Source organism: Rhinolophus ferrumequinum, chromosome 6 (assembly GCF_004115265.2).
Source record: "Rhinolophus ferrumequinum isolate MPI-CBG mRhiFer1 chromosome 6, mRhiFer1_v1.p, whole genome shotgun sequence".
NCBI lineage: Eukaryota > Metazoa > Chordata > Mammalia > Chiroptera > Rhinolophidae > Rhinolophus > Rhinolophus ferrumequinum.
The window spans coordinates 83279120-83304373 of NC_046289.1; the positions used below are offsets into that span (position 1 = coordinate 83279120).

Genomic DNA, 25254 nt, shown 5'->3' on the forward strand with positions numbered 1-25254 from the left:
CAAAAATTCTTAACAAAATGGAGTTAAGTTGTATAAAATGTAACCCTGGTATTGGTTAATAAAGCTAGACAAATTTTTTGTACTAATGATTTTAATTCAAATATTAACTTGAATACTTTGTATTGAAACATCCTATTAAAAGAAATATGTTTAATTCAACACTTCTAAACCAAAAATGAAACAGCTTTACCCTAATGAATGGGGAAGTCTGTAATCTTTGATATACATAATACTTTAGTAGACGACTCAATGTTAAATGGTATTATAATTTAAACTATCCTTCAAATATTGAAATCATTTTTTTTTAAATAAATTTTACTGAGGAATAGTGAGGGACGGTGTGTTTCTCCAGGGCCCATCAGCTCCAAGTTGTCCTTCAATCTAGTGGAGGGTGCAGCTCAGCCTCAAGTCCAGCTGTTTCCCATCTTTAGTTGCAGGAGGCACAGCCCACCATCCCATGGAGGGAACTGAACCAGCAACCTTGTTGTTGAGAGCTCACGCTCTAACCAAGCCATCCGGTCGCCCCTCCAGAAGCTCAGCGGCAGCTTGTTGTCTTCAATCTACTAGTTGTGGAGGGCGCAGCTCACTGGCCCATGTGGGAATCGAACCGGCAACCTTGCTGCTCAGAGCTCACGCTCAAATCAACTTAGCCATCCGGCCGCCCCCAAATGTCGAAATTCTTAATGACTGTTAGAAATATTCTATGAAAACTTCCTTTATTTGTAAAGATTACACAGATTTAAAGTGGACACCTTCTACCTTCACCATATCACACTTGGCATAGTTGATCTAAGTGGAACCAGAATATACTGCCTCCTAATTAGGTCCTATTGCTTCCAAACTATTAATTCCAATAACGATAACATTTGTTGTGTTCTACAGGCATATGAAATGCTTTATTTAGACCATTTCTACGGCTTCTGCTTCAAAGGTTTTACATGCAGCATTCAAGCTTATCTTAATGAATACAATCTAGTCTTTGAGAGATCATGTATCATCAAGGTCTGCAGAGTTTTCATTGTCATTTGCAACAAGGGCTTCTCTGTTCTCATAAGTCCAGAAGCCATTCAGATCGATTAGAATGGTGGTGACTGTGTCTCCTTGATTACTGTTGATTAAATCCTGAAGAGAGATTTTCAAAGGATCCTTTGGTTTTACCATGTCAAAGATTTCATCCTGAAAGAGAGAAAAAAATATAATGAAATCTGATATCTGATTCCCTTAATTTCTATCACACAGTGACTTAAAATTCTGGCACTTGATCTTATGTAAACTTCTTTGTTCCAGTTTTTTCTTTTCCATTCAACAGATAGGCAGTCTCCTTTTCTCTATGTACAATCACAGGATTTCATTAGATTCCTTAGGTATGTGATAACTATCCATCATAGAGAAAGAAACTGAGGCTGAGGGTTTCATCCAAGCCACACAGTAATTAATAGCTAAACTATCTCATGCTGTTCTTTGAATACATGTTAACTAACTACTCATACTTTTCTGTTGGTGGTGGTGAAGCAAAGCCTTGATTTAAAGTGCAAACTTTAAAGCTCTAAGTAAAAACTTAAATGCTTCAGAGCCAAGATTATGACAAAGCTTCATTTCCAATACTGATGTCAACCTCACACTCCAGACATTGGATGGGGGGGAGGAGTGGTATTAAAGAATTAGTCAATCCAGAATGACATTAAACTGTGCTAAAATTTACTGGAATAGATGGAAGAACCTCTTCTATATTAAGAAGTATACTATGTGAATACTTTCAAGGAATTAGTACATGTTTTTAATCTTTTTGTAGTAAAATTACTCAGAGTATTGAGTAGCATTAAAGGAGGCAAACTGTATTTTTAAAAGATTAGAACAATTCAGATAAATGAAATTATGAATTTTTAATCTTATATGTTTGTGAAACTGCCTTTTCTAGGTTGATGGCCAACTACAATTAACTAGTTCTTAATTTGCCTGTTGCACAGTTTAAAATTTGTCTCACTTATATTAAATCAAAGTAGCCTTTTATCTTATACTTGGTTAAAATTGAATGGGGGGGGTGGCTGGTTAGCTCAGTTGGTTGGAGCACGGTGCTCTTGGCAGCAGGGTTGCTGGTTCGATCCCCACATGGGCCACTGGGCTGCGTCCCCTGCAACTAGTTTGAAACAACTACTTGGAGCTGATGGGTCCTGGAAAAACACACTTAAGTAAATAAAAAGTAAAAAAAAAATAAAAAAAAATGAATGGTTTTTTTTATTACATTACTCAACTTGAACCTGAATCAGTACTGGACACTCAGTGTTTTTCACAGCTGGTGCAAGTTTCAATACTAAAATGCTAAGTAGCAGCATGGTTTCAAATACTAGTTTTCATATTGTATGTCTGATGTCTCCTTAAATAATACCAAATCAAGCAAGCCTTTGAAGTAGAAGAATAAAAATGTGCTTCAACCAAAATAATTTCCACATTAAAAATTTAGTTTACAGTGGAATAGTTTGCCAAAGGATGCAGGCTATATTGATTCTCTTAATTTTCAATAAAAAGGAATAAATGCTTTCAATGAGAACACAGGAGTAACAATGACAAAATCAAACTACAAAAATCATTAGTCTAATTGGACTGTTTCTAATAATTTAAGTATCAATTTGGAACAAATAAGAGCAAACACTTGATTTGGTTCTGTACTTTATAAGTTACTATCATGTAAAATTTCATTTAATACAAACAATTATCTGGTGTTATGTAAATTAAAGGAAAAAGTAACCTTGACATCTTGAAATGAAACAGGATCTTGTCCATGGATTTTCATTAGTTCCTGTATGGCCTGTATTTGGCAGAAACAAATCTGTAAATAAAAAATAAAATACACAATAGCCCCCATCCTGTCCCACGGCCCCTTTTTAGTTCCACTTCCTTTCCTATGCAGACCACAAGCCTCACTGTTTCAATCACTCTTGCCAACATTCTTAATTTCCTTCACCTGGCTTCACATCTACTCAGCAAAACTAAAAACTGGATCAGTGTAACCATCAACCTTTCTAGACCCACACTGTAGCTATTGAGCTTCAGAAAGAAAAGTATGCAAAATTACAGATGAGTGCTACCATGAGGTAGGAATGGTCTTCCACCTCAGATGAACCTTTAACTTGCCTAGCAATTATACTGTTCTGATCATCTCCTCCCATTTCCCAGGAACACTCTTCATACCTTCGTTCTTTAAGACACCAAGTTCACCACCTCCCCGCCCTTCCTACACTTTGCCATCTAAAAAAATGGAGGTAAATCTTCCCTGAATTCTTACAAACTAACAAAATACTGAAGAAAGTACAGTTGACCCTTGAACATTTCATGGGCTGGGGGCCCTGACCTCCCCACATACACTCAAAAATCCAAGTGTAACTGTGACTCCCTAAAAACTTAACTACTAGTTGCCTACTATTGGGCAAAAGCCTTGCCAGTAACAAAAACTGGCAATTAACACATAATTTGTTATACGCATTATATACAGGAGTCTTTAAGTAAGCTAGAGAAAAGAAAATGTTAAAATTATAAGAGAAAATATATTTACTACACTATTGATACCATAAGTTTATGTCATCTGTTTACAAGACGAATCATCTGTCAGTACCTACATCAATATTGTCTTACGATACGAAATATTGTTAATGTTATACATATTACTAATACTAGACACCAAAAATGAAAACGTGAAAAAAAATCCATATTATCAGGTATGACTCATGCATTGATAATGAAGCAGCAGCAGTACGATTGCTATATAGTAGCCTAAGTGTAAAAGATACGACTGCTTCATGATAACGAAGTCTCCAAAAAATTTTTCAATATATTTCTTGAAAAAAACGTGCATATAAGTGGACCCACACAGTTCAAACCTATGTTCTTCAAGGGTCAACTGCACTGTGATCCAGTTGGACAAATATTTTAGGTGAGTCATTCACTGGAAAATGTGAAGCTTAAAATTCTTGGTAAACAGTCAACTTATGTTCCAAGTGCCTACTCTGTATGTGATGCCACCGATATCTGTGTGTAAAGGAAAACTCTTTGAAGTAGATGAGAATCTGGGTACAATCTTAGCTACTAGACTACTGTGTTTCCCCGAAAATAAGAGCTACCCAGACCATCAGCTCGAATGCATCTTTTGGAGCAAAAATTAATATAAGACCGGGTATAATATAATACCCGGTCTTATATTAATTTTTGCTCCAAAAGACACTTAGAGCTGACGGTCCGGCTAGGTCTTATTTTCGGGGAAACACAGTAGTAGACCTGGATGGTAAGCTCCACAGTGCACCATCCAGGCCCAGCTTTATTACCCGGATATTGAGGTACAAAGGTTTTGTGAACAGCCCAGGACGCAGAGCTCAGCACCAGGAACATGTTTCCTTAGCCCATACAATCAAGCCCAGATAAAATAATAAAATAAATGCATGTATGAAATATTTTAAATGTATTAAATAAAATTTAACATTCTAAAAGTATAAGAAACTATAAAGAAATCTTTATGAAAAAGGGTTGAGTGTTTAATTACCAAAAGACATATTTACTTTGTTTTCCTAAAACTGAATTTTCATTTACTAGGTCTGCCTAAAGTGGGGGCATCCCTATAATGGGTTAGCATTATCCTTTCAGATTAGCCACTGATGTAAGCCCAATTTTAAAAAATTGGATCCTAATCTTAGGATTGTAATTTACCCTACTATTTGCAGTCATTACTACCTAGATCATAATGGAACGCCTTTTAGGTAATTTAACATGAAGTTACCGAATATGTACTATGTACTAAAATAACTCAGAAAAGTTATTTTAAAAGTACCAAAAAAGTTTTTAAATGGAAAGAAAATAAAAACCTTCAGGGGAAAATGGTTTATGACAACAATGTAAAAATGTTACTTTTGTTGTTAAAAAAACTTCTTCCTACTGTTTATTGACCTTAACCATATAAAAATCACACTCTTCTAAAACCTAAGAAATAGAAATGTGGTGATGGAGTAGAAAACTACTGTACAAAACTACTCCATCAAGAAAAGTCACCTTTCCAATTGAATGATTTGTCTTAAAAGGGCAGACATTCCGATTTTTATACCTGCTGCATCTGGATGCTTATCAGGTAAGATACAATCAAATTCCAAATCAGAGCTCATCATGTTATTCTCTGAGACCAAGTAAGGCACAAATTAAATCTGTCAGCAAATCTGTTTCACATGGAAATGAAGCAGACAATTCTAGCCCGTTTTTAAAGTTATTTATCTTTTACAGCACAGCAATGAAAAGAATCTACAACCACCAAAGTCTACATAACTCCCGTAGAAAAGAGCTACCTTTTCTGAACTGTTTCCTTAAAGCTTCTGTAGGATTTTACACACTAGTTTTTGATCACCAAGAGCACGGTATTTCTCATGGATGTTTGTGTCTCCACTGGCTAGTATATATAGTCCCTGACATATATTTACACTCTGTTTTAGTATTCTACATCTAATCAAATCAGCATTGATTTAGCCCATTTAAATTTTTAAAAAATAGAAAAAAACAAAACCAGAAAGACTTGATTTCCTTCTGAAATGTTATGCAAACCCTTTTGTTAAACGTAAACATCACAAGTTAGTTGCAATTGTCACCGAGTAGGTAATTTAAACCATATGGTATATCTTAAGGAACAACGACTCATTTACACAAATGAGACTTACCCTAAAGAAGTAATTAAGGGAAAAGACATTCAGATAGCCTTTGTTCTCAATATCAAGCAATTTGAAAATATATTGCAGAGCTGCAGGTTCTTTCCGGTTTTCTAATGCAAGAACAAAATCCAGGTAGGTCTTATAGTCCTATAGAAAAGAAAATGACATTCTTTGGAGGCCTTCTTTGGAATCCACTTTTCAAGCGAGTATCTGATAATTTGAAGCTATTTTGCAATCAAAGGTGGCAAGTTATTTTTAATATGAAATGAGAAATCCATTCGTATACTCAGTGTTGGTTTCTAGGAATTCGATGTAGCAGTTAATCTGTGCAGGACAGTTTTGGGACACAGTTCATTTTCTTGAGAGATTTTCTGTGTTAAACAATAATTTTCTTTCATTATGTTTTTGAAATGGACAGGATAGTGACTAAGCTATCATACACTGCCATTAAATTTATAGCTTCATTTCAGTGTGGTCATTTTGGAAGAAAAAAGTTTATCTGGAATGAACAGAACAGTATATTTTAATAGCTGTTTTGAAATAGTGTTTAGAAGTTTTAAATCCAGTCACAGATTACTTTTTTTGCATAGTGAAAAGAAGTAAAATACTTGGGAGAGCCTCACTTAGGAAAAAAACTATATTCTTGGAAAAGAGTTTTTAGGCTAAGATTAGGGATTCCTTTCTGCATAAATTGCAGCATAAAGAGCTACAGAGATGCAGCCTCATGATGGTCTAACTCCATACATAGTTGTAGCTTCTGATTTTCTTTATTCGCCAGAAGTCATTAGTATAAGCTCCTTACTTATTTGAGATTTAGAGCCTGTCTATTGTAGACAGCTGTGGGAATCACGAAACAGCTTTTGTGCCTTTTTCCCCTTTTCCTTTGCAGTTGGCTAACAATGGTGTTATTTAGAAAACTGCTATTAAAGCTAAATGATAATACATAGAACCCTGATTCTCTTCTAACAATATGGCCATTTCTTAAGCATCATTAGCTTGGAAAATGTGTCAAAACCTTAACACATGTTCTCAATAGCAAGAATGGTAATTTAAAAATACTGTTTAGAATTTTCTTCTCAAGTGTTTTACAATAAAAGGACAAGTACGTGTTAGTCAATTTTGAGCTACTAACATAGCCATTTATAGAGAGTAATACAACCTGATTCTTAGATTTAAATCACAGCATATGTGGTACTATATCTGACCTGGTAATTTAATGGATGCTCCATCTATATGAAAATAGTCAATAGGATTTGCCAATTTTTCAGATTTTTATTTTACTAGTCCACAACCCTTTACAATACGTACACTGACAATGAAATGAACAAAATATTAACATTTTCTATTTGTCCTGAGTCCATAAGTAATGTTGTAAAGCAAATTTACCTTAAAATGAAAGGCTCCAAATCTCAAACATTTTGATCAGTTATACATTTTAAGATAATGTTACACACTGATATAAAATACTGTATCACATCAAGAAAAAGGTTTTTGGAAATTGTGGGAGCCTAAATTTTTAAAACTTATTAGATTTATTACTACCATTTCTCCATCATAAGTGAGACACTCCTGGAAAACACGGTCTAAGAAGACATTGGTCATGGTTGCTGTTCCATAGCGGGAGAGTTCTTCTTTACTGAGCATACCATTGTGATCCTTATCAAGATTCAAATACTGGCCTTGGGAAGAAAGATGATAAAAAGATACTTATGACCAAATAAAATTCTAAGTAAAAGACAAAAGAATAAACACCAACAAAAAGTTCTTTTTATTGGTTAATATTTTCATTTTCAAACTCCACTAAGGGTAGTGCCCTAACATCAGCTACCCCTGCAATCTGTATCAGAATAACCCTCAGGCCAGAACAAGTCAAAGAAAACCCATCACAAAGGCCATGCATGGCCTTGGATTATCTCCCTTACATCCATCATTATTTGTTTTCAGTTTGCTTTTAGGACTTTCCTAGAATTCTGAATTAGATGGTGGTGAAGTTCAACAAAAAGCACTGAAGTGCTCCTGCTTGAAAGCAGAAGGCAAGAATACCAAAATAGGTCAAGACCACCCAATAGAATGTAACAGACAAATGAAACTTAGGAAAAGAGCAAACCATGCCCTAGACCTCCCTCTGTGGACCCTAAGAGCAGCATTTTATCAAAATGCAAGACCATAGTTGATGTTCATAATGATACTGAAAAGATCAAATTACATTCTCTATGTTCTATTAAAGAGTTAGAAAGTGTAGTAACTTAAGAGTTACAAAAATTTAAAACACTGGTATTTAAAAACAAGTAAATTTTAGTAATCTAGAATACTAGCTTTTAAAGTAATTAGAATACTTTGATCTTGAGATGAATTAGCCTATGTATGTCCTTTGAACACCAATTAATTAGGAATGGATAATTCAAATTTTAACATTATGATAGGAACATACCATACACCCTTAGGGCAGAAGGAGCAGAAAACCAGTTTGTTTCTTGACTCTCCTTGGACAGTTCCTCATCCCTTAACTAATGAACACAGAAACATAATTAGAAGATAGCAACTGTCAAGTGATATAATTAAGTAGTTTAAAAACATATTTACCTCCAATAAGTCATCTAGGAAGCTGCATGCTAAAATATCTTGAATTTTTATCTTCCCTTTAAAGAACAAAGAAATACAATTACTTAATTGCATTTTAAAAATGAGCAACTCAGTTTTATAAAGGTATTATTTTAGAAGAACAATCACCCAACTGATATTTTAAAGCCTCCTAGCTCTTATGCTCCAAAGTCTCTATTATTATATACTGCTATGAAAAGGGAAAAGTGCAGGGAATATTTAATAGAATTTCTACCTCATATGTCTATCTGTACACAGGCAAGGACTTTGATTTGGGCCTCTGTCCCTTTCTGTGCCCCAGTTACACGTACTTAAGTCTCGCAGGTCAGAACAGTTGATAAAATGTACTGTTACTAAGGCCAAATTTACTAATCTGATTCTCATATAAGATAGTGAACTTGAGAAAGAAAAATACATCATGGCTAAATAGTTCTACTATCTCCCAATTTATATTTTCCATCAAAAAGAACAAGTCTCCAAATATATATCAGGGATAGCAAATTATATCAGAATAACTGGCTTCTTACAACTGGAAGGAGCCATAGATTACCCAGTTCATACTTCATTTTAGAGATGAAGAAACCGTAAGGGATTAGATTACATGCCCACTGTCACACAGCTGGTTATGGTTGGTGCAAATAAATCATAAAAGATCTTTATATATTAATGGCAATGACATGCAAGGAAAATAAAAAACGACTTTTCAAGACTTTCCTCTAGTTATTGAGATTTAAAAGTAATAATATCCTCGTAATATTTAAGTTAGATAAGATTTTCTTTTACCTGTTCTTAGAGGGTCTAAAAAGAAGAAGAATTTCCTAACTGCTGTACAAACATAAAAGGAGTAAAAAGATTTTTCCAGCCCATCTAATTGTGGCAAAGTAGGGATAAGTTCCAATATGTAGTTTTCTAAATCCTGAAAGAAAAAAACAAAATAAAACTTTCAAGTCTTAAATGTCTGATCTTGTTTCTTCATTAGCTACTGGAATATAATTTCAATGCTAAAAATTATTCAGCATTAATACTATATTAATGATAAAATAAATTCCTAACTAGCTTAGTGGTAAAACTATTTTATATTAAATTTGTTTCTACTAATTTACGTTTTATTTAAATTTTAACATATTTTTGAATAGGTAATACATTCTACATAGTTCCAAATTCAAAAGGGACAAAAAAGTATTCACTGAAGTTTGCCTCTCACCTAGTTCCTCTCCCCAGAGGTAACCTATATTATCAGCTTCTGATGTATCTTTCCAAAGATAACTGATGCACATACAAGCCAATACATGTATACGAGTATGCATATTTCCTTTCCTCTTTTTCACAGCATATAGCAGCACACCACGGAAATTTTTCTGTATCTTGCTTTTATCACTTAACACTATACTTTGCAATCATTCCATATTGGCTCTCAAAGAGCTTCTCTTTTTTTTAAATAAAGCTATGTATTATTTCAGATATACCATAATCTATTTATTCTAATGATGGACATTTAGGTTGTTTCTAATCTTTAGCAACACTAAAAACAATATTATGGGGGCTAAGCAAATTTTTTATTCACAGATACGGAAGAATACAGGATATAGTTTCTGTAAGTGGAATTGCTGGATCAAAGCATATGCACATTTATAATTATGATAAGACATTGGCCAACTGCCCACCACCCCATAAAACCCATATCCATTTTATACTCCCACCAGCAATGTGAAGGCTATATCAACAGTTCCCAAATTGTGCCCCAGGAGTGCTACACTAAACTCAAAGGGGTGCAGCAGGGTATTTAAGATTTTTGAGGGAAACATAGCAACATCTGTCAGACAGTGCCTGAGCTACGGCTTAAGGTAGTTCACATTTTCATCATTAGTTTGAAATACATATTCCTTTTGATAACATCAATCTTAGCAAAGCTAGGCTTTTGGTGGTTGCGGTAATGAAGCAAGTACCACACAAAAATTAGTGTGAAAGAGGAAGTGAGAATGGTTGTGTCCAATATAATCTCCAGACTGTGAAGCTATACAGTGCTCCCTGGGCACACACATTCCATTGGTAACTGTTATTTAATGAAGTAAAAATATTATTTTCTTTTAACTTATGTGTATTTATTCAAATGGGCAATAGGATAAGTTTAATGAATATTTCCATTAAATTGTTTAGAACTAACTGGTTAATAAGTGGAACTGTTAGGTATTTCTTTCAGCCTAGAGGCATTATGAAAAAGTTACTGAGACAATAAGGGCACCATGAACTGAAAAAGTTTGGGAAACCATGGCCATTTTACATTCCTTCATTAAAAGTGTTATCAAACTTTTTGATCTTTGTCAATCTGAGTGAAAAATGCCATTTTAATGCAGATATATTCAACATTTCTCTTACATGAAGTTAGTATTTTTTCTTATGATTAAGAAGCATTTTTATTTTGCTTTCTGCAAACTATACCCTTTGCCCAGTTTTGTACTGGGTTAGCAGCCATTTTCTTATGATTTCTAGGAGTTTTTTATACATGAGGATAATCGGCCATTTGTTTGTGACTGAGTTTCAGGTATTTTTTCCCACCTTGTTTTCTTTTTACTTTGTTTATTACAGTCTATAGATTTTTTTAAAATGTAGCTGAATTTATTATTTTTTAGATGTCTCAGTTTTATCATACTCAGAAAGCCTTTCGCTATTCCAAGATTATATATTTAAAAGTATCTCCTAGTTTTTTATACTTATTTTAACAATTTTGTTACTCTTGTTTTAGCCATTGTAAAGAATAATGTTTCTAGGTGATCAGACATACTTTATAATTTAAGTTGTAGAACAGATGGCATCCCAAACCTGAGTCCAAAATGGGACTCTTACCATCCCCAACCCTGGTCCTCACCCATTATTCCCTATTATAGCAGTTATTCAAAACAAAAATTTATTCAAAATAAAAGCAGTTATTCAAAACACAAATTTTAAAGTCATCTTTGGTTCACCAAGGACCCTACCCTTTACCCCCGATATCTAATCCAATAGCAAATTTTTGGGGGGTGTGTGTCCAAAATATATATTAACTTAATCTGTTACTGGCTCTTTCTCCAGCCATCACCCTGGTCTGGCCATTATCACTCCTCACCTGGACTACTACAGTAGCCTAACTATTCCTTCTTGCACTCTAGGCTCCTTACAATCCATTCTCCACACAGTACCCAGAGTGATCTTTTAAAATGTAAATCATATCCTGACAGATTCAGCTTAAAACTTCTAATGGCTTCCAAACTCCTTACCATGGCCTAAAGGGCCCCACATGTGGTCTTTGCCTACTTCTCTCTCCAACTTCAGTCTGTCACTAACTCTTGCTTACATGTTCTAGCCACACTGGCTTCCTTCTGTTCCTACAACAGGTCAGGGTTAACTCTGTCTTGGGGACACTGACCTTGCTGTTCCCTCTCTATTATACATCTCCATAAGGCTGGCTTCTTTCTCATCGTTCACAACTAAAACTCAATCACTTTCTCAAAGAGGTACCCCTTCCATCTTATCTAAAACAGCCCCCAGCCCCAGTCATATTCTTTCCCATTACCCTATTTTATTATCTTTGTAGAACTTGTCATTATTTGAAATTATTTTGCTTATAATTTAGTGTCTGCCTCTCCACTCTGCTAAAAACAAACAAACAAAAACAAAAACAAAAAAACTCCCAAAGAGGCTTAGAATAGTACCTGGCACAAATTAAGTGTTTGGTAAATGCTCATTTAATAAGATTTAATAAGTGAACGAAAGTTTGCTTATATTACTCAAATTACAGACGTTGGCTCTGGAAATCACTGTCTTTTAAATGAAGAGTCTGGTTTCAAAAGGCAAACTGCTCAGGATAGGAGAAATATTTTTTTTAAGAGAAATGCTTTTTTTCATTGAGAGAAGGGAAAAATCACTCCCTTTTAAACACAACTACAGAGATATCCTGTTGCTTTTTTCTTCCCTCTCCATCCTTTTTTCCATTTTTGTTTCCATTCATGGAAAAAGGCAAGAAGTGTGTTTTGTAAACCAACCAACAGCTGAGAAGAATTCTCAGAGCTACAGGAATACCCCAATATCTGACCTGAATTAGTATCAACAGGTGGCTAATATATCTTTCTTGCTAGAGAGAGATGGATAGAAGCAAGAACCTTTTATTGTCAAGTTGATCTGAACCTTAAAGTTCAAGAATTATACTGTTCCCTAGAAAGGTTTCGAAGTGTAAATGTTCAGTATGAGCTAACAGATTCTATCTACAGAAACCTGGATAAAGCAGACTGCTACAAATCATAACAGGAAACAAACTATAACAGGGAATTGTCTTTAAATCTTACATGTGAATATTTATTTATTAATTAACTTGGTTCATATTTATGCCTAACTCCCATCCCCTTTTCCTAATGACCCTAAAAAGGACTCCTTATTTGGGAAAAAAGCCTGAGCTAAAAAGAAGCATGTCCATATAACTTATATACTCACACTTACAAGAAGCATAGCCATTTGGATCACGAGGCTATAATTCTCTGTTGATAACATGGCCTAACTACGTTAACACCTAATGGGAAATAAACAGCCTCTTGGTTACTGATGTTACAACCTAAACCTACCTACAGGTGGGAAAAGTCACGTTCTTTTTCTCCTATATATTTCCTAAAAGAGGAAAAATTCCTGGCCCTTACATTTTAAAACAGTCATACACTGATAACACTCATGAATAACCAAAAGTTTTTCACTGTTTCTACATTCTTCTTACGGTTTAAAAAAACGGGGGGGGGGGGGGGGGGGCTGGAGAAATGAATCTGAAAAGGAATTTTTATAGTCAACATACATTTTTAAAGTTTTTTTAGTAACATTTGTTATTTGTAAAAACAAAACAAAAAAAATCATCTGTAATCCCAACATCCAGTGATAACTACTGTTAACATTTTTATTTCTACAGTAGTTATTAAAGTAGGTTAATACTTACAGATTCCCGAAGGTACCCTTGTCCTGCAACATCGTATAAACTGAGTCCTATTCTTGTTTGATGAAGCCAAACTGACAATAAACATGAAAATTAAACGTAATTAAGAGCTATCCTTTAGCATATATATGGACAAAAGGAGATAAAGAGCTAAATTAGATGGACAAGCTAATCTAATAAGTCTATGAACATATTTATTCTCACACATATTACTTATTGATTAACCCCAAAATTGTTCAAAACAAAATAAAAATACCATAGAATTAACAGTAGATATCAACAATTCTACCATGCCTAAAGTGACAATAAAGTTGATGCCCTTGAAGATATTGCTCCTTACTTTATTAAACTTGGTGTTCCACCAAACAGGGACAGTGAGAGTATAATGTTAGGCTTTCAATGAAGCTGATTTTATTCTACTGAGGTTAATTATTGCAACCAAATATTAGTTAATGATTATATACGTAGGACTTCACAGATCATTATGGAACTTAAAGAAATCACAACAACTCCAAGTTGTTTGGTAAAAACTCCTTGAATCTGATGCTATAGTTGTGAGTTTCAAACTATCCTCTTAGGCAACTCAACCTGTAATAAATATACTGGTGAAATAAAATTAGCAGTGAATTAAAATTATTTCAAATCACCATACATTAAAACTCTTGGTTCAGCTTTTGATATATCTAGTTAGCTAGTATATTTAGGATACGTGAAGTTTTTATTTTGTTTTTTATAATTATGAACCCAAATTTATGGTAGAAAATCTCAGCTCTAGTAAGTTCCAGGAGAGACTCATAATAGAAAAACAAATGTTGGTGAAAAGACAAGAAATTCTGCTGTTAGAACTTACTGAATAAGAGTTGTTTCACATGGAAGGGATACAATAAAAGCATGGACCAGAAACCTATTTGATTACCAGAAAAGAGTAGTTCAAGCAAATGAAATCACCTTTTCTCATGACATAATTAAAGAACTGCATGATAGAAATTCTTCCGTAAGAATCTGTATGAAGGAGTTTAGCAAAGACTTTTGCTGTGAAAAACTGCCTAAGGAAACAAAGATTAAAATCAGTTGCCAACATAACATAAAGATGACCTCTACATGAATTAACAAATAGCAGCACAAATTCAAACAATAAAAAACCAAAGTGGTGAAAAAAAATCAGTGACAACTATAGTTCTAAACTTAATTTTTAAGTCATACATCTTTGCATTCTATTGTCTTAAACATGAAGGCCTACAGTGTTGTAAATAAACCATATTATTTCTTTTAATAACTTTATACCAATGTAATTTTTTTGACTAAATAATTTTATTAAACTTCATGAATAACTCAAATTGACTCAAAGTGTCTTACTATTGACTAAAATTTTCACTAACATTTATTTGAGGCATTTAAAATGCTTAATGTAACATACTCCTTTGTTAAAATATTCTTACTTGCACTTTGGTCCAGCCTTTTCACCAACCTTCAAAAAATTTTCATAATTAATCATTGCTTCCTCTCCAATCATAGGTGGTGTCTGATGCTTGTCCAACAAAAACCATAAGTTCTTAGAAGAATTGCAGAAATGGAGATGTTATAATTAACAGAAGAAAATTTAAAAACATAGTTGAATATGTTATTTACATTGATAGTCTCATAGCAGAGTTAATCTTAAGATGAATCTCATTCCTATTATCCTTTTGATTACTAATAACACAATAAAAATAAACATATATAATACCTCTTTAATCCATATAACTATATGCTGAATAGTTATCCCTACTTTATAGATGAGAACTGAAGCCCAGAAAAGTTAAGTCCATTGCCCGAGATCACAGAGCAGGGCTGGGATTTGAACACCTACAGTTTGACCCTACCGTAGTGGTTCTCAACTTTGGCCTCACATTACAGTCACCTTTAAAAAACAAAACTATCCTTGAGAGATCCACCCCTGTAAGCTCTGCAACTGATTCTGGTGGGAACCATTTCTCCAGAGCAGGTGCCGTCACCCATTCTGCAGTACTGGCTCCCTTAAGGCCCCGTAAGGTCCTGTATGACATTAATAGTACAAATAAGAAATGGCTAACATCCAAAGCAAACTTTTATTTCATTCCTACCTGTAATTCTTCATTATCTAACAGTTCTCTGCTTTTCCTTTGCAGAAAGACAGCTCTGGATTCCTCTCTTAATTTCTGTAGTAAGACTTCATCTTCAGCTGGCAGCTAAAAATACATTGTAGAGTTAATTTCTACACTTAAATTCTAGACTATTGGATTATGTAAAATGTATCTGGCCTCATGAAATAACTATGACATTGACTCAAATTACTTTTGGTATCTCAGTTTTGCTTAACTTCAAGTCATCATCCATTTAAAAAGTTCATTTAACAAAAAAAAATCCACAGAGAATTCAATAGTTAGCAAGGCCATATGCTTGCCCAATAAAAGCTAATGGTCTAGCCCACAGTTACATTGTTAGAGCTCTGTTTCCACTGTAAGCTTAGACTGATAAAGAATTAGATTAGGACTAGCTGAAGACTGGCAGGCTTAGCAAAGTATGCCTTTTGAGACTGGATCACCTTATTTTGTGGAGATGGTCAAGCCAGTGTCTATTACGTTGGCCTCCAAAACAGGGGTTCTGCCCATGTGGGTGATTTCCATAAATAGGGCTTCAAAATGATTCATTCCAACTCTACTTCATATAATGTGCTTTGAGGATTTCTTCTTCCTTTTCTGTATCTTTGTCCCACTAACTGTAGCTAAGTAACCCCTAGTCTAAAGTAGGGGTTATGGTTTTCACCTTTCATTTCCAAGAACTAAGATGCCATCCCTCCCATCAAAAGGAATAGAGAAGGAAGAAGCATTAGAAGGTGAGGCCAGGCTGAGATACACTGTGCTCCAGTCTAGTCAACCAGCTAATCAGCCAGGGGAAGAGCGGTGACCAAAGATGGATGATAGCTGGTTTCTCTGAAGCAGTGGAGAGGAAGAAGAAACAAGGGAAATAACACCGGACAAATCCATTCGACTAAAATTCCAAAATTAACTTTTCTATCGTGGTTATATTTGACATATTACTAAATAGGTCTTATTCTTTTTAGTAGCCTTCAATTTCAGCTGTAAATAGCTGTTTTAATTTATGACCTTCTTCAAAGACTTCTTTACAGTTTTGGCACAAGAAAACATAACTGAGTATTAACTCTTCAAGTTTTCCATTCTCAATCTATTTGTCAGTTTAGCCTTGAGCAAAACAGTTTACACCTTATACCACAATTAAAAGACAAAGTTAAAAATTATGATCAGACATAATCCAACTTCACTTCTTCCCTGAGCTCCCAGATTCATATGTTAAGTATACACTTGACAAATCTACTGGGATGTCTAATAGGCGTCTCAAACTTAACATATTTAAAACAGAACTCTTGATTTTTCTCCTTCAAACCCATTTCTCTCAGACTTCTCCAGCTGAGTAAAAGGCTCTTCTGGACATTCACAGTGGCTCAGGTCCAAAACCTAGGAATCCCTGGTACCTATATCCAGTCATCAATAAGTTCTTTCAGCTTTACCTTTAAAATATAACCCAAATCTTTTCACTTCTTATGTCTAAAGCTTCCTAGCCTGAGACACCATCGTCTTTCTAGTGTGGTACTCATCCTTTTGATATTTATTTTTTAATTTAACATTTTTACCTCCCCAAATATATCATGAGCTTCTCAAAAGCAGGACCCATGTCTTACTTATTGGTACTGTGTAACATACTGTGTAACGTTATAGCTGCTAAATAAATGTTTGTTGAATGAGTGAACAAATTATTGGAGGAATTAAAAAAAAATTATGATCAACTAAGTATACCTAAGTCTTATAAAAAGCCTGACAACCTAATCCAATAGAACACCTACTACTAATATCCATAATAAAAATTATGAAGAAAAAACCGATAGCTCAAAAAGTAGGCAAATAACAACTTTGTGTGTTTATAGTAATTGATAAGAAAACTCAAGATTTTATCTGCTCCAAAGTAATGGTAAGATAAAGAATGAAATAATATATAAAATTTAAAATATAGTCCTCAATTTATTTATAAAATACAAGATTCTTATCCAATTTTAAAGAATTGCGGATAATGTCCGCAAGACATTTGCTTACATACTACTTACCCTATAATAAAACCGGGGAATGGTCTTATAGAATTCATTCGTGTTTTTTCTACCTCCTTTCCATTCTGAGTAGTATTTGGTAAATAAATCCATTTCTTCATCTTTTAATTCTTGTTCACTTTTTTTTTCTGGTAACAAGTAGATTAAGGGGGGAAAAGCACTTTTAAAATCAAACAATACTTTTCTCAGGTCATCTATCTACTATTGTCTAATTACAGTGCAAAGAAGGCCTTCACAGTTGTGCTTAGACACTGAACATCTATCTTAACTTTCTTGAAATATCAAGAATCACTATCTTCCACTGAAAAAGCCTCACCTAAATCTTCAAATCTTAGCTGCTGCATCCACTTTTTTTTCATCACTATACTGTCTCTTCCTCTAGTCAGTGCCTTTCTTATAGACGTCTGGCATGTTCCTAATTCACTCAATCGAAAGTGTATACTGAGCACCTACTATGTACAGAGCACTCACTGTACTAGACACCAGGGCAAGAGTGGTGGGAAAGCAGGCACAGCCCTTGACCTCCTGGAGTTTCAGCCTCTTAATCACAGTTCCTCTACCTAAAGCAAAACCCTTCCATCTGAAGCTCACACATCAGGATGCTATTACCCTCCAACCCGCCTGCTGCTGGCACACAGCTGTCTCATTTAGCCATTCCTCCATACTTATTTGTAGACCATGGCGACTGGTACACAGCGTTCTTTTCCTCAATGTCCTGCAATCATCAAGGAAGAATAAGTATCTATGTGAGTGACAGTGACCCCTCAACTCTGAAGGCTTTCACCTCTACTCTACTGTGTCACCCAGTTCCATGGCAAGACCACAGATCTTATCTGCTCCTCTTCTGAAATCTTAAATGCTAATATATTCTCAGGTAATTTTTCTCTCCTTGTTATTCAAAACCTCACTGCCGTAATACCTGCACTTCAGCCTCACTGAGATCTTCAATTCTACGGTCTATATTCTCAAAAGTTTATTTTCCTCCTCCTGGTCTCACTTCCTTCTCGACATGCCTGCAGTTCTTCCCCTAAACTCCTCTTATGCCTATATTTCTCCCACATCTGCCAAGTTAACTTTTAACTTTGGACCAATCTTAACAAACTAATTTGTTCACTATGGCTTAATGCTGTTGGAGAAAAACTGCAAAATTTTGGTCCCACAAATTTACTTCATTTACTAATTATTAAGTCAGCTTCTCAAAAACACCAGTACATATTTTATTTACCCTTAATGTTCTCTTGGTGACTGACTGCTCCAAACTGTCACTACATTCCTCAAACCCCCTCTGTGTTCACTTTGACAGACGACAATCCCTCCCAGTTCATCGAAAATTGAATTTACTGGGCACGGATACCCATAAATATCTAAGTGGAGTGGAAGGACAGGAAGGTATCAAATCTGCATCTTACTTTCTTCCCGCCAGTTTCAGAGGACGGAGGTATCTCTTTTCTTACTCAAGGCTAACACTTCATTCTACCTGAGAGTTTAATCTCAGCCATTGCAATTCTCCTGTAAGTTGCTCAATCACTTATTTCCTTCTCTATTCAGTACCTTCAATTTCTTCATCTCTACTGGCTTTTAACTTAGAAATACACTGAGATCTTTCCCATTCCCTTCCCCTCCCCCCAAAAAACCCTTCTTTTCTACCTACTGTCACACAAAACTCCTTCCTTTGTCATTCACTTTTTCAAATGAAAGTCTATGTTGGCTATCTCTGCTTTCTTACCTCTCATCTCTTTATACAATCCTGCTTCTATTCTTACCACTCTACAGAACCTGTTCTTGCCAGGGCAACCAATGACCTAATTGTTTAGTTTAATGGACACATCTGTCCTTGATTTCTCTGTTAAATTTGATACTGTTGATGATTCTAACCTTTTCTCGGCTTTTAAGAGATCACACTCTGTTAATTCTCCTATTTTCTGGCCATTTCTTCTTTTCTGTTAATCCTTCTTCCTCTGTAATTTCAACTTTCATAGTATAATTTCTAAATCCCAAACATATGTCACCCCAATATTAAGTTGTTGGTGAGAAGAGGAAGAAAAGCAAAGATCGAGAAGAGATGACTGGTGAGGAAGGAGAACTAATAGAGTATGTCTTCCAGAAACCAAGAAAGAATGTGTAGGAGACAGAAAAATGAGGCATAGCAACAGGTGGAAGTTAAGACAAGAAAGTCTCTTTAAAATTGGAGAAACACCACCAGGTTTATATGCTTAGGAGAATGAGTAAGAAAGAGAAATTGATGATTCAGGAGAGAGGGGATGACAGCAGGAGTATATCTTTGAGTAGGCTAAAATGGAATCCCGCAAAAAGGATGGGATCTAGCACACCAATGAAGGAAACAGACTTAAATAGAAGTGGCACAATCTATATGATTTAATTCTGATTTTATCATCTCTACCAACATTAAAGTGTACGTTCTACAAAGACAAGAATTTTTGTCTGTTTTGTTTACTGCTATAGGCTAGAAAGGTACTTGGCCCCTAACAGACGACAATCCCTCCCAGGGACTTGCAATGGAGTGGGTTTAAGAGTGAAGGGGAGGAGAAAGCACAAGTACAGGTAATTTTTCTGAGGTTTCCTATAAGGGATGCAGAGAAATGAAGCAAATGATGGAGAGGAATATGAGATCAAATGATCTTTTTAAAGAAGGGGGTTATTACAGCATGTTTGTTAGAGCTGATGGAAACGATTCAGTACAGAAGGAAAATTTGATAATGCATGAGAGAGAGGATAAGGCCAGAGTGAATTCAGTGAATAAAAGAAAGGGAACACACCTAAGTGTTGGAGTAGAGCGACTGTCTCAAATAGGAGCAGGACAGTTCCCCATTTTAATAGTGAGGGCAGAGTGTACCAGCACCTATAGTGGGAAAGGGGCTGATTGAAAGTGTAGATGAGAACAGATGAGGTTCTTCTTTGATTGCTTCTACCTTCTCAAAGACACACACGTTTATCAGCTGAAGGTAAGGAGTAGGTAGGCTACATTAGAGGGTTGGATATTTGGGAGATGATAAGAACTGCCTTAGAGTGTTAGAGAGTGAATGTCTAGGGAAACACGGAAGAAGTATAAATGAATGGCTGAAACACCTACTTTAGGTTAGTGGACATGCATTAAAAATGAGATAATGCGCCTTGGTTCCCTCTTCCTCCAGCCACTTTCAGTGCCCTGGAAAGAGGGTGGTTTTAACCAGGTTGGTTAACAAGCAAAGTCTGAAGGAGGGGGGAAAAGGACACAGGAAAAATGAATTATGAAATCTAAAATGGACAAGGAGGGAAGTGAAAAGTGTGACAGTAAAAAGGCGGTAGGATCAATGGATTATAGGCTCTGGTAGGATCGAAGAGTTATTGAAGCCAGGGTTTTCAATTATTCCTCACGAGTCTAGGTCAAAACCACGTAAAGGGAGCTTCTCAGTCCCGCAAATCATTTATTTCCCAGGGAAGTGTGGGTCAAACCTCTCTGGATCTCGAAACCACATTGCTCTTTGCCTGCTTTGTCAGGCGAGGTTTTACAAAAGCGGACAGCGCGGCTCCCAGTTGCTGCTCCTCCCATTCTCCCTCCACCTCTAGGAGTTTAGGGCCGGACTATCTCTGTGGGCAGCCCCTCCCAGACTCACTGTTTGGACCGATGTTGGGCGTCGCTAACCGCCGGCGAAGAACTTCTTTCCAGTCCATGACGGACTCCCGCGCAGCAGCTCCTGCATTTGCAATTTACTAACCGCTCCACCCGCTACCAACTCAGACGTCAAACACCGCCCAGCCCCGTAAAGGCTGGGAAGGCCGCTCAACCGCCATCTTGGACATGGGCGGAAGTCGGCTACGGAGGAAAAAAAAAAAAAGGACTACTGTAGCCGCTGCGGAGGATACGGGCGATCACACTAACAGCAGGGAAAGCAGACGTGAGATAGGAAAGGATCCTCCTTAAGGCAGCGTCCCAACTTCACAACGCCCGGTTTTAAAGGCGCAGAATAAGGAAGCCCGTGCTTTCATTTTATGTTGGGCCTCTTGCGCGAGTGCATCACGTGACTCGAGTCCTTTGGCATTTCCGGCTCAAGGGAAGCGCTTTCGTCCTTCACAATTTCTTCTCATTGTTGGTTACGGATATCTGGAGGCCCTAAAGGTTCCCCTGAATGTAGCAGATGCCTTCAGCACCCACCTCAGCCCCAGCCTGCCACTAAAAGCTTCAGAATCACCCTTTTACGCCGCCTGGCCCAGCTGAACGCCGGCGTCCAGTTCAGTCACGCCCCTAATGCCGGGGCCCTCGCGGTGCATTGTGGGCCGGTAGTGCCGGGCCGAGGTTATGGTTGCGTTAATTAAGCGTGAGTGTTGGGTGAGTTGTAGAATGAAGTGAACTTCGTTTGTGACCAATCTGTACACCTCCCTTCCTTATCTGAGTTGTTGACTCGGCTCACTGCCCACCTCCCCCACCCCATTCCTTCATCTGCGGAGTTTGGCGGTGTGGGGAGTATTTTGCAGGGGCAGGGTCCCTAGATTTTGGCTTTCGTAACTACCCTTGCTACTGGTGGGTCTGGGGTTGGGGGCTCGTGGTCGCGGTTTTTGGCTTTCCGCCCTCCCTTCAGCAATGCTCCCATGGGATCCTGCCCCTTTTCGAGGACAGTTGTGATTCACGTGAGTCGAACGGGGCGGCCCTCCTTGTCCTTTTTCCTCAGGTTCGCGGACTGGAATATAACTGTCACCAGAGATTCCTGCTCTGTCCCCTGGTTCTGCGTCTTGCGACCGATGTCGGATATCCTGGGATCGTTGTTTAATGGAGAAAACTCACCAGACTTCATTATTATTAAGTAGCTCCAAAAGCAGAGCCTTCATTTTTCTGAGAGAAACTGAAAGTCATCTTTTAAAAAGTTGCGCTTCGACTGTCGGCTCCCACCCCCCAGTACCTTAATTATGCTGTAGAAGTAGGGGCTTTTTGAACATCTCTCAGTGTCTTGTGCTGATCTCACTGCATGATGACTTTCTGTTTCACTGGTATTCGAAGCTTTCCTAAGCTTTGGAAAAGCAACCCATACCTTGGCCTAAGCCCAGGACACTCTCATACCTCTCTCTTTCTCAAAGACTGTTTTGGCATCAGGAACCAACAGAAGTGCTTTTCTCTTAAAACAGCGTCTCCACAAAATACCAAAGCAATGAATCTACTACTTACCAGGGCCAGATCTGGCAGGAAAGGAGAGGAGGGCAGAAATAAGCAAGTTCCTTCTGAGTCTCATCTTTTTGCAGCCGGAGCGGCTAAGAAGAGATCACAGATGAATCCTCAGAGTAAAGATCACGCCTTGCCACCTGTGAGGAACAACATTATTCAACTCCCAACAAAACCCTTGAATTCAGAGGAGTGGGATAAACTTAAGGAAGATTTCAAAGGAAAAGCCAATTTTGAAAATTGGATCATTTCACAGATGGCTCACTACAATAGTTCTGTAGATGTGGCCAAATCTCTGCTGGCCTGGGTAGCTGCAAAAAACAATGGTATTGTAGGCTATAATTTGCTGGTCAAGTATTTATATCTCTGTGTCTTTCATAAGCAGACATCAGAAGTTTTTGACGTCTATGAAATCATGAAAGCTAGATACAAGATTTTAGAATCTGGAGCAAACACTCTTCTCATTCGAGGATTAATCCATTCAGACAGATGGAAAGAGGCCTTGCTGCTGTTAGAGGACATTAAAAAGGTCATGACTCCTTCAAAAAAGAACTATAATGACTGTATCCAGGGAGCCCTCCTTCATCAAGATGTAAACATAGCTTGGAATTTATATCAGGAATTGTTAAGTCATGATATTCCAATGATGGAAACTTTAAAGGCCTTCTTTGATTTTGGAAAGGACATAAAAGACGACCAGTATTCAAACAAACTACTAAACATTCTTTTATATCTAAGAAATAGTCAGCTATATCCTGGGGAATCCTTTGCACACAGTATAAAAACATGGTTTGAGAGGTAATTTTGATTTTTCTTTATATGTATGATTTTAATACCTATACCTAAAAGTAGTCTCCTCTTTTTTGTTGCTGAAATTATACAGAATTATAGTACTTTTTCCTATCTCTTAGTAAGATTTATTTCCCCTTTAAGACAAAATTTTCTTTCTGCTTAAAAAAGTTACTACTACATGTTGTGCTAATCTCTACTCATCACATGAAAGGGGAATTAGAGAGCACTTGTAGTTTTATGCATTTTTTTCATTTTACAAGGATCATTTGTTTTTCTGAGGTGTCTAGTATATGAGTACTTAGGAATAGCACTGTGGCTGGAGTTCATAGCAAGAGCACTGGAGCTGTCTTTGGGTCTTATTAGTATTTTTAGAAGTTCTAAAACCTAGTGACTGGTATAATGTGCATATCTATGTTCTGTTTGATCTATGCATTTCATCAACTTGGATGGTTAGAGCAGAGGGGGGATCCTGATCAAACCTGATATGCAAGGTTATCATGGAAAATCTTCATCTTTCCAGTTCATTTTCGATCTTTCCATCATTCAACTGCTCTCTTCAAGGCTCTCTCCTTTGCTTTCCCTTTGCTTTTTATTCATGTTACCGGCTACGTGCCTATTTATTGCTTCAGTCTTTTACTTTCTTATTTCTTCAACATTAATTTGCTTCAGGCTCTTTCCTAAAAATTCATTCCTTTTCTCTTTGTTTTTCTCTTTTCTACTATATATCATCTTCACAGAACTTTGAAGTAGCAATCATGCTGAATTTTCTTCTTGAACAAATTTTTTGAACATCAACAGAGGAGTTGTTGATTGTGAAAATCTTTGAATGCCAAGGATTTTGAATTTTATTGTGTTATCAACAATGTTGGTCTTGGAGTGGAGTTTTAGAGAGGTAACTGCCAAAGGAAGGAAAAAAGATTGGAAAAGGATTAAAATTGAAAGCAGGGAGATCTGTTTGGAGGCAATTGTAGGTTTGAATGAGAGATGATGAGATCTTGAATTAAGACTTGGGAAAGGAGAGAAGGATCAATAGGAATCATGGTAATATACGTAAGAGGAAAGAAGAAAGGATAAATTGAGCAAATAAATCAGTAAGTAGTTTTGAATAACTTCAGTTTGGCTAGGCACTGCAGATGTCTTGTGATGTAAGATCTATTATGGTGGCATTCACAATTGGGAATGTAATACTTGACAGTTAATAGTGATATAACATGATAGTATAAGACAAGAAATTACTCTGGACAAGAACAATCTCTGCAAGCTTTTTGGAACATGTTAGAGTTGAGTTTAATTAGAGGTTACACTGCTAATGTTAGCTGCTTCCTGTACAGGTCCTGTGAAGATAGATTTAGATTTGAAGATGAGGGTTGGGTGACCAGAGGAGAAGCAAACGGAAGAAGGAGCTCCAGAGTAGGGTACCATCAGCTCCTTAGCCCCATTACAATGTATCAACTACTCTTCTAAATAAACCATTCTAAGCAAGGATCCTGAACTTTCAGACCTCTTGCCTACCGAGTTTCTAAACACAATGAAAACTTTGGATTCTGTAGGAATCTGACCTGACGATTTGATTTTGCAATCTTTTTTTGTAGTGTTTCTGAAGAACAATGGAAAGGAAAATTCACCACAATTCAGAAAAGGTAAAGGCCAATATTTAATTTTTAACTTGTTTGATTCAGGTTCAATAGGTTTTATTGCTACTGTTTAAAAAATTTTTATGAATACCTTAGTGATAAGATCATTAAGAGTTAGAGAACCCAAGAAAAAAGCCATATTTTGCATATGGAGAATTTTCAGTGCTCAAAATGTGTTTCCTTGTAGGTGCCGTGAGTCTGCTGTGAAGCCTCAGGGATGTTTTCCCCTAGTTATGTTTTAGGAATAACTTTAAAAACTTTATCCGGATGCCCAAAAACTTTATCTTTTGGGTTTTCTGGCACATTAATGC

General features: G+C 36.4%; 2 protein-coding genes across 4 annotated transcripts in view; one reads left to right on the forward strand and one right to left on the reverse strand.

Annotated features, from left to right (window-relative positions):
- Positions 1 to 545: 545 nt before the first annotated feature.
- On the reverse strand, positions 546 to 21179 carry PPP2R3C (protein phosphatase 2 regulatory subunit B''gamma). Of its 3 annotated transcripts, none has more exons than XM_033107137.1 (13): positions 20980 to 21100; positions 17366 to 17493; positions 15330 to 15434; positions 14667 to 14779; positions 14176 to 14273; positions 13231 to 13301; positions 9063 to 9195; positions 8262 to 8317; positions 8110 to 8185; positions 7221 to 7357; positions 5688 to 5825; positions 2747 to 2827; positions 546 to 1176 (listed from the first exon to the last, which is right to left on the reverse strand). In XM_033107137.1, the coding sequence occupies exons 1-13, from the start codon at positions 21035 to 21037 to the stop codon at positions 988 to 990; spliced, it is 1383 nt and encodes a 460-aa protein (XP_032963028.1). In that variant the 5' UTR covers positions 21038 to 21100; the 3' UTR covers positions 546 to 987. The 3 variants fall into 3 exon arrangements, with proteins under 3 accessions (XP_032963028.1, XP_032963029.1, XP_032963031.1); XM_033107138.1 differs by having other exon boundaries at positions 870 to 1176; positions 2747 to 2806; XM_033107140.1 differs by lacking the exon at positions 17366 to 17493 and having other exon boundaries at positions 871 to 1176; positions 2747 to 2806; positions 20980 to 21179.
- Positions 21180 to 21554: 375 nt separating this feature from the next.
- Positions 21555 to 25254, forward strand: part of PRORP (protein only RNase P catalytic subunit) — a 111858-nt gene continuing 108158 nt past the window's right edge. The window contains exons 1-3 of the mRNA XM_033107141.1: positions 21555 to 21692; positions 22033 to 23315; positions 24902 to 24949. Of these exons, the coding sequence (XP_032963032.1) occupies positions 22327 to 23315; positions 24902 to 24949 (1037 nt within the window). The 5' untranslated portion in view covers positions 21555 to 21692; positions 22033 to 22326. The remainder of the gene's footprint in view (positions 21693 to 22032; positions 23316 to 24901; positions 24950 to 25254) is intronic.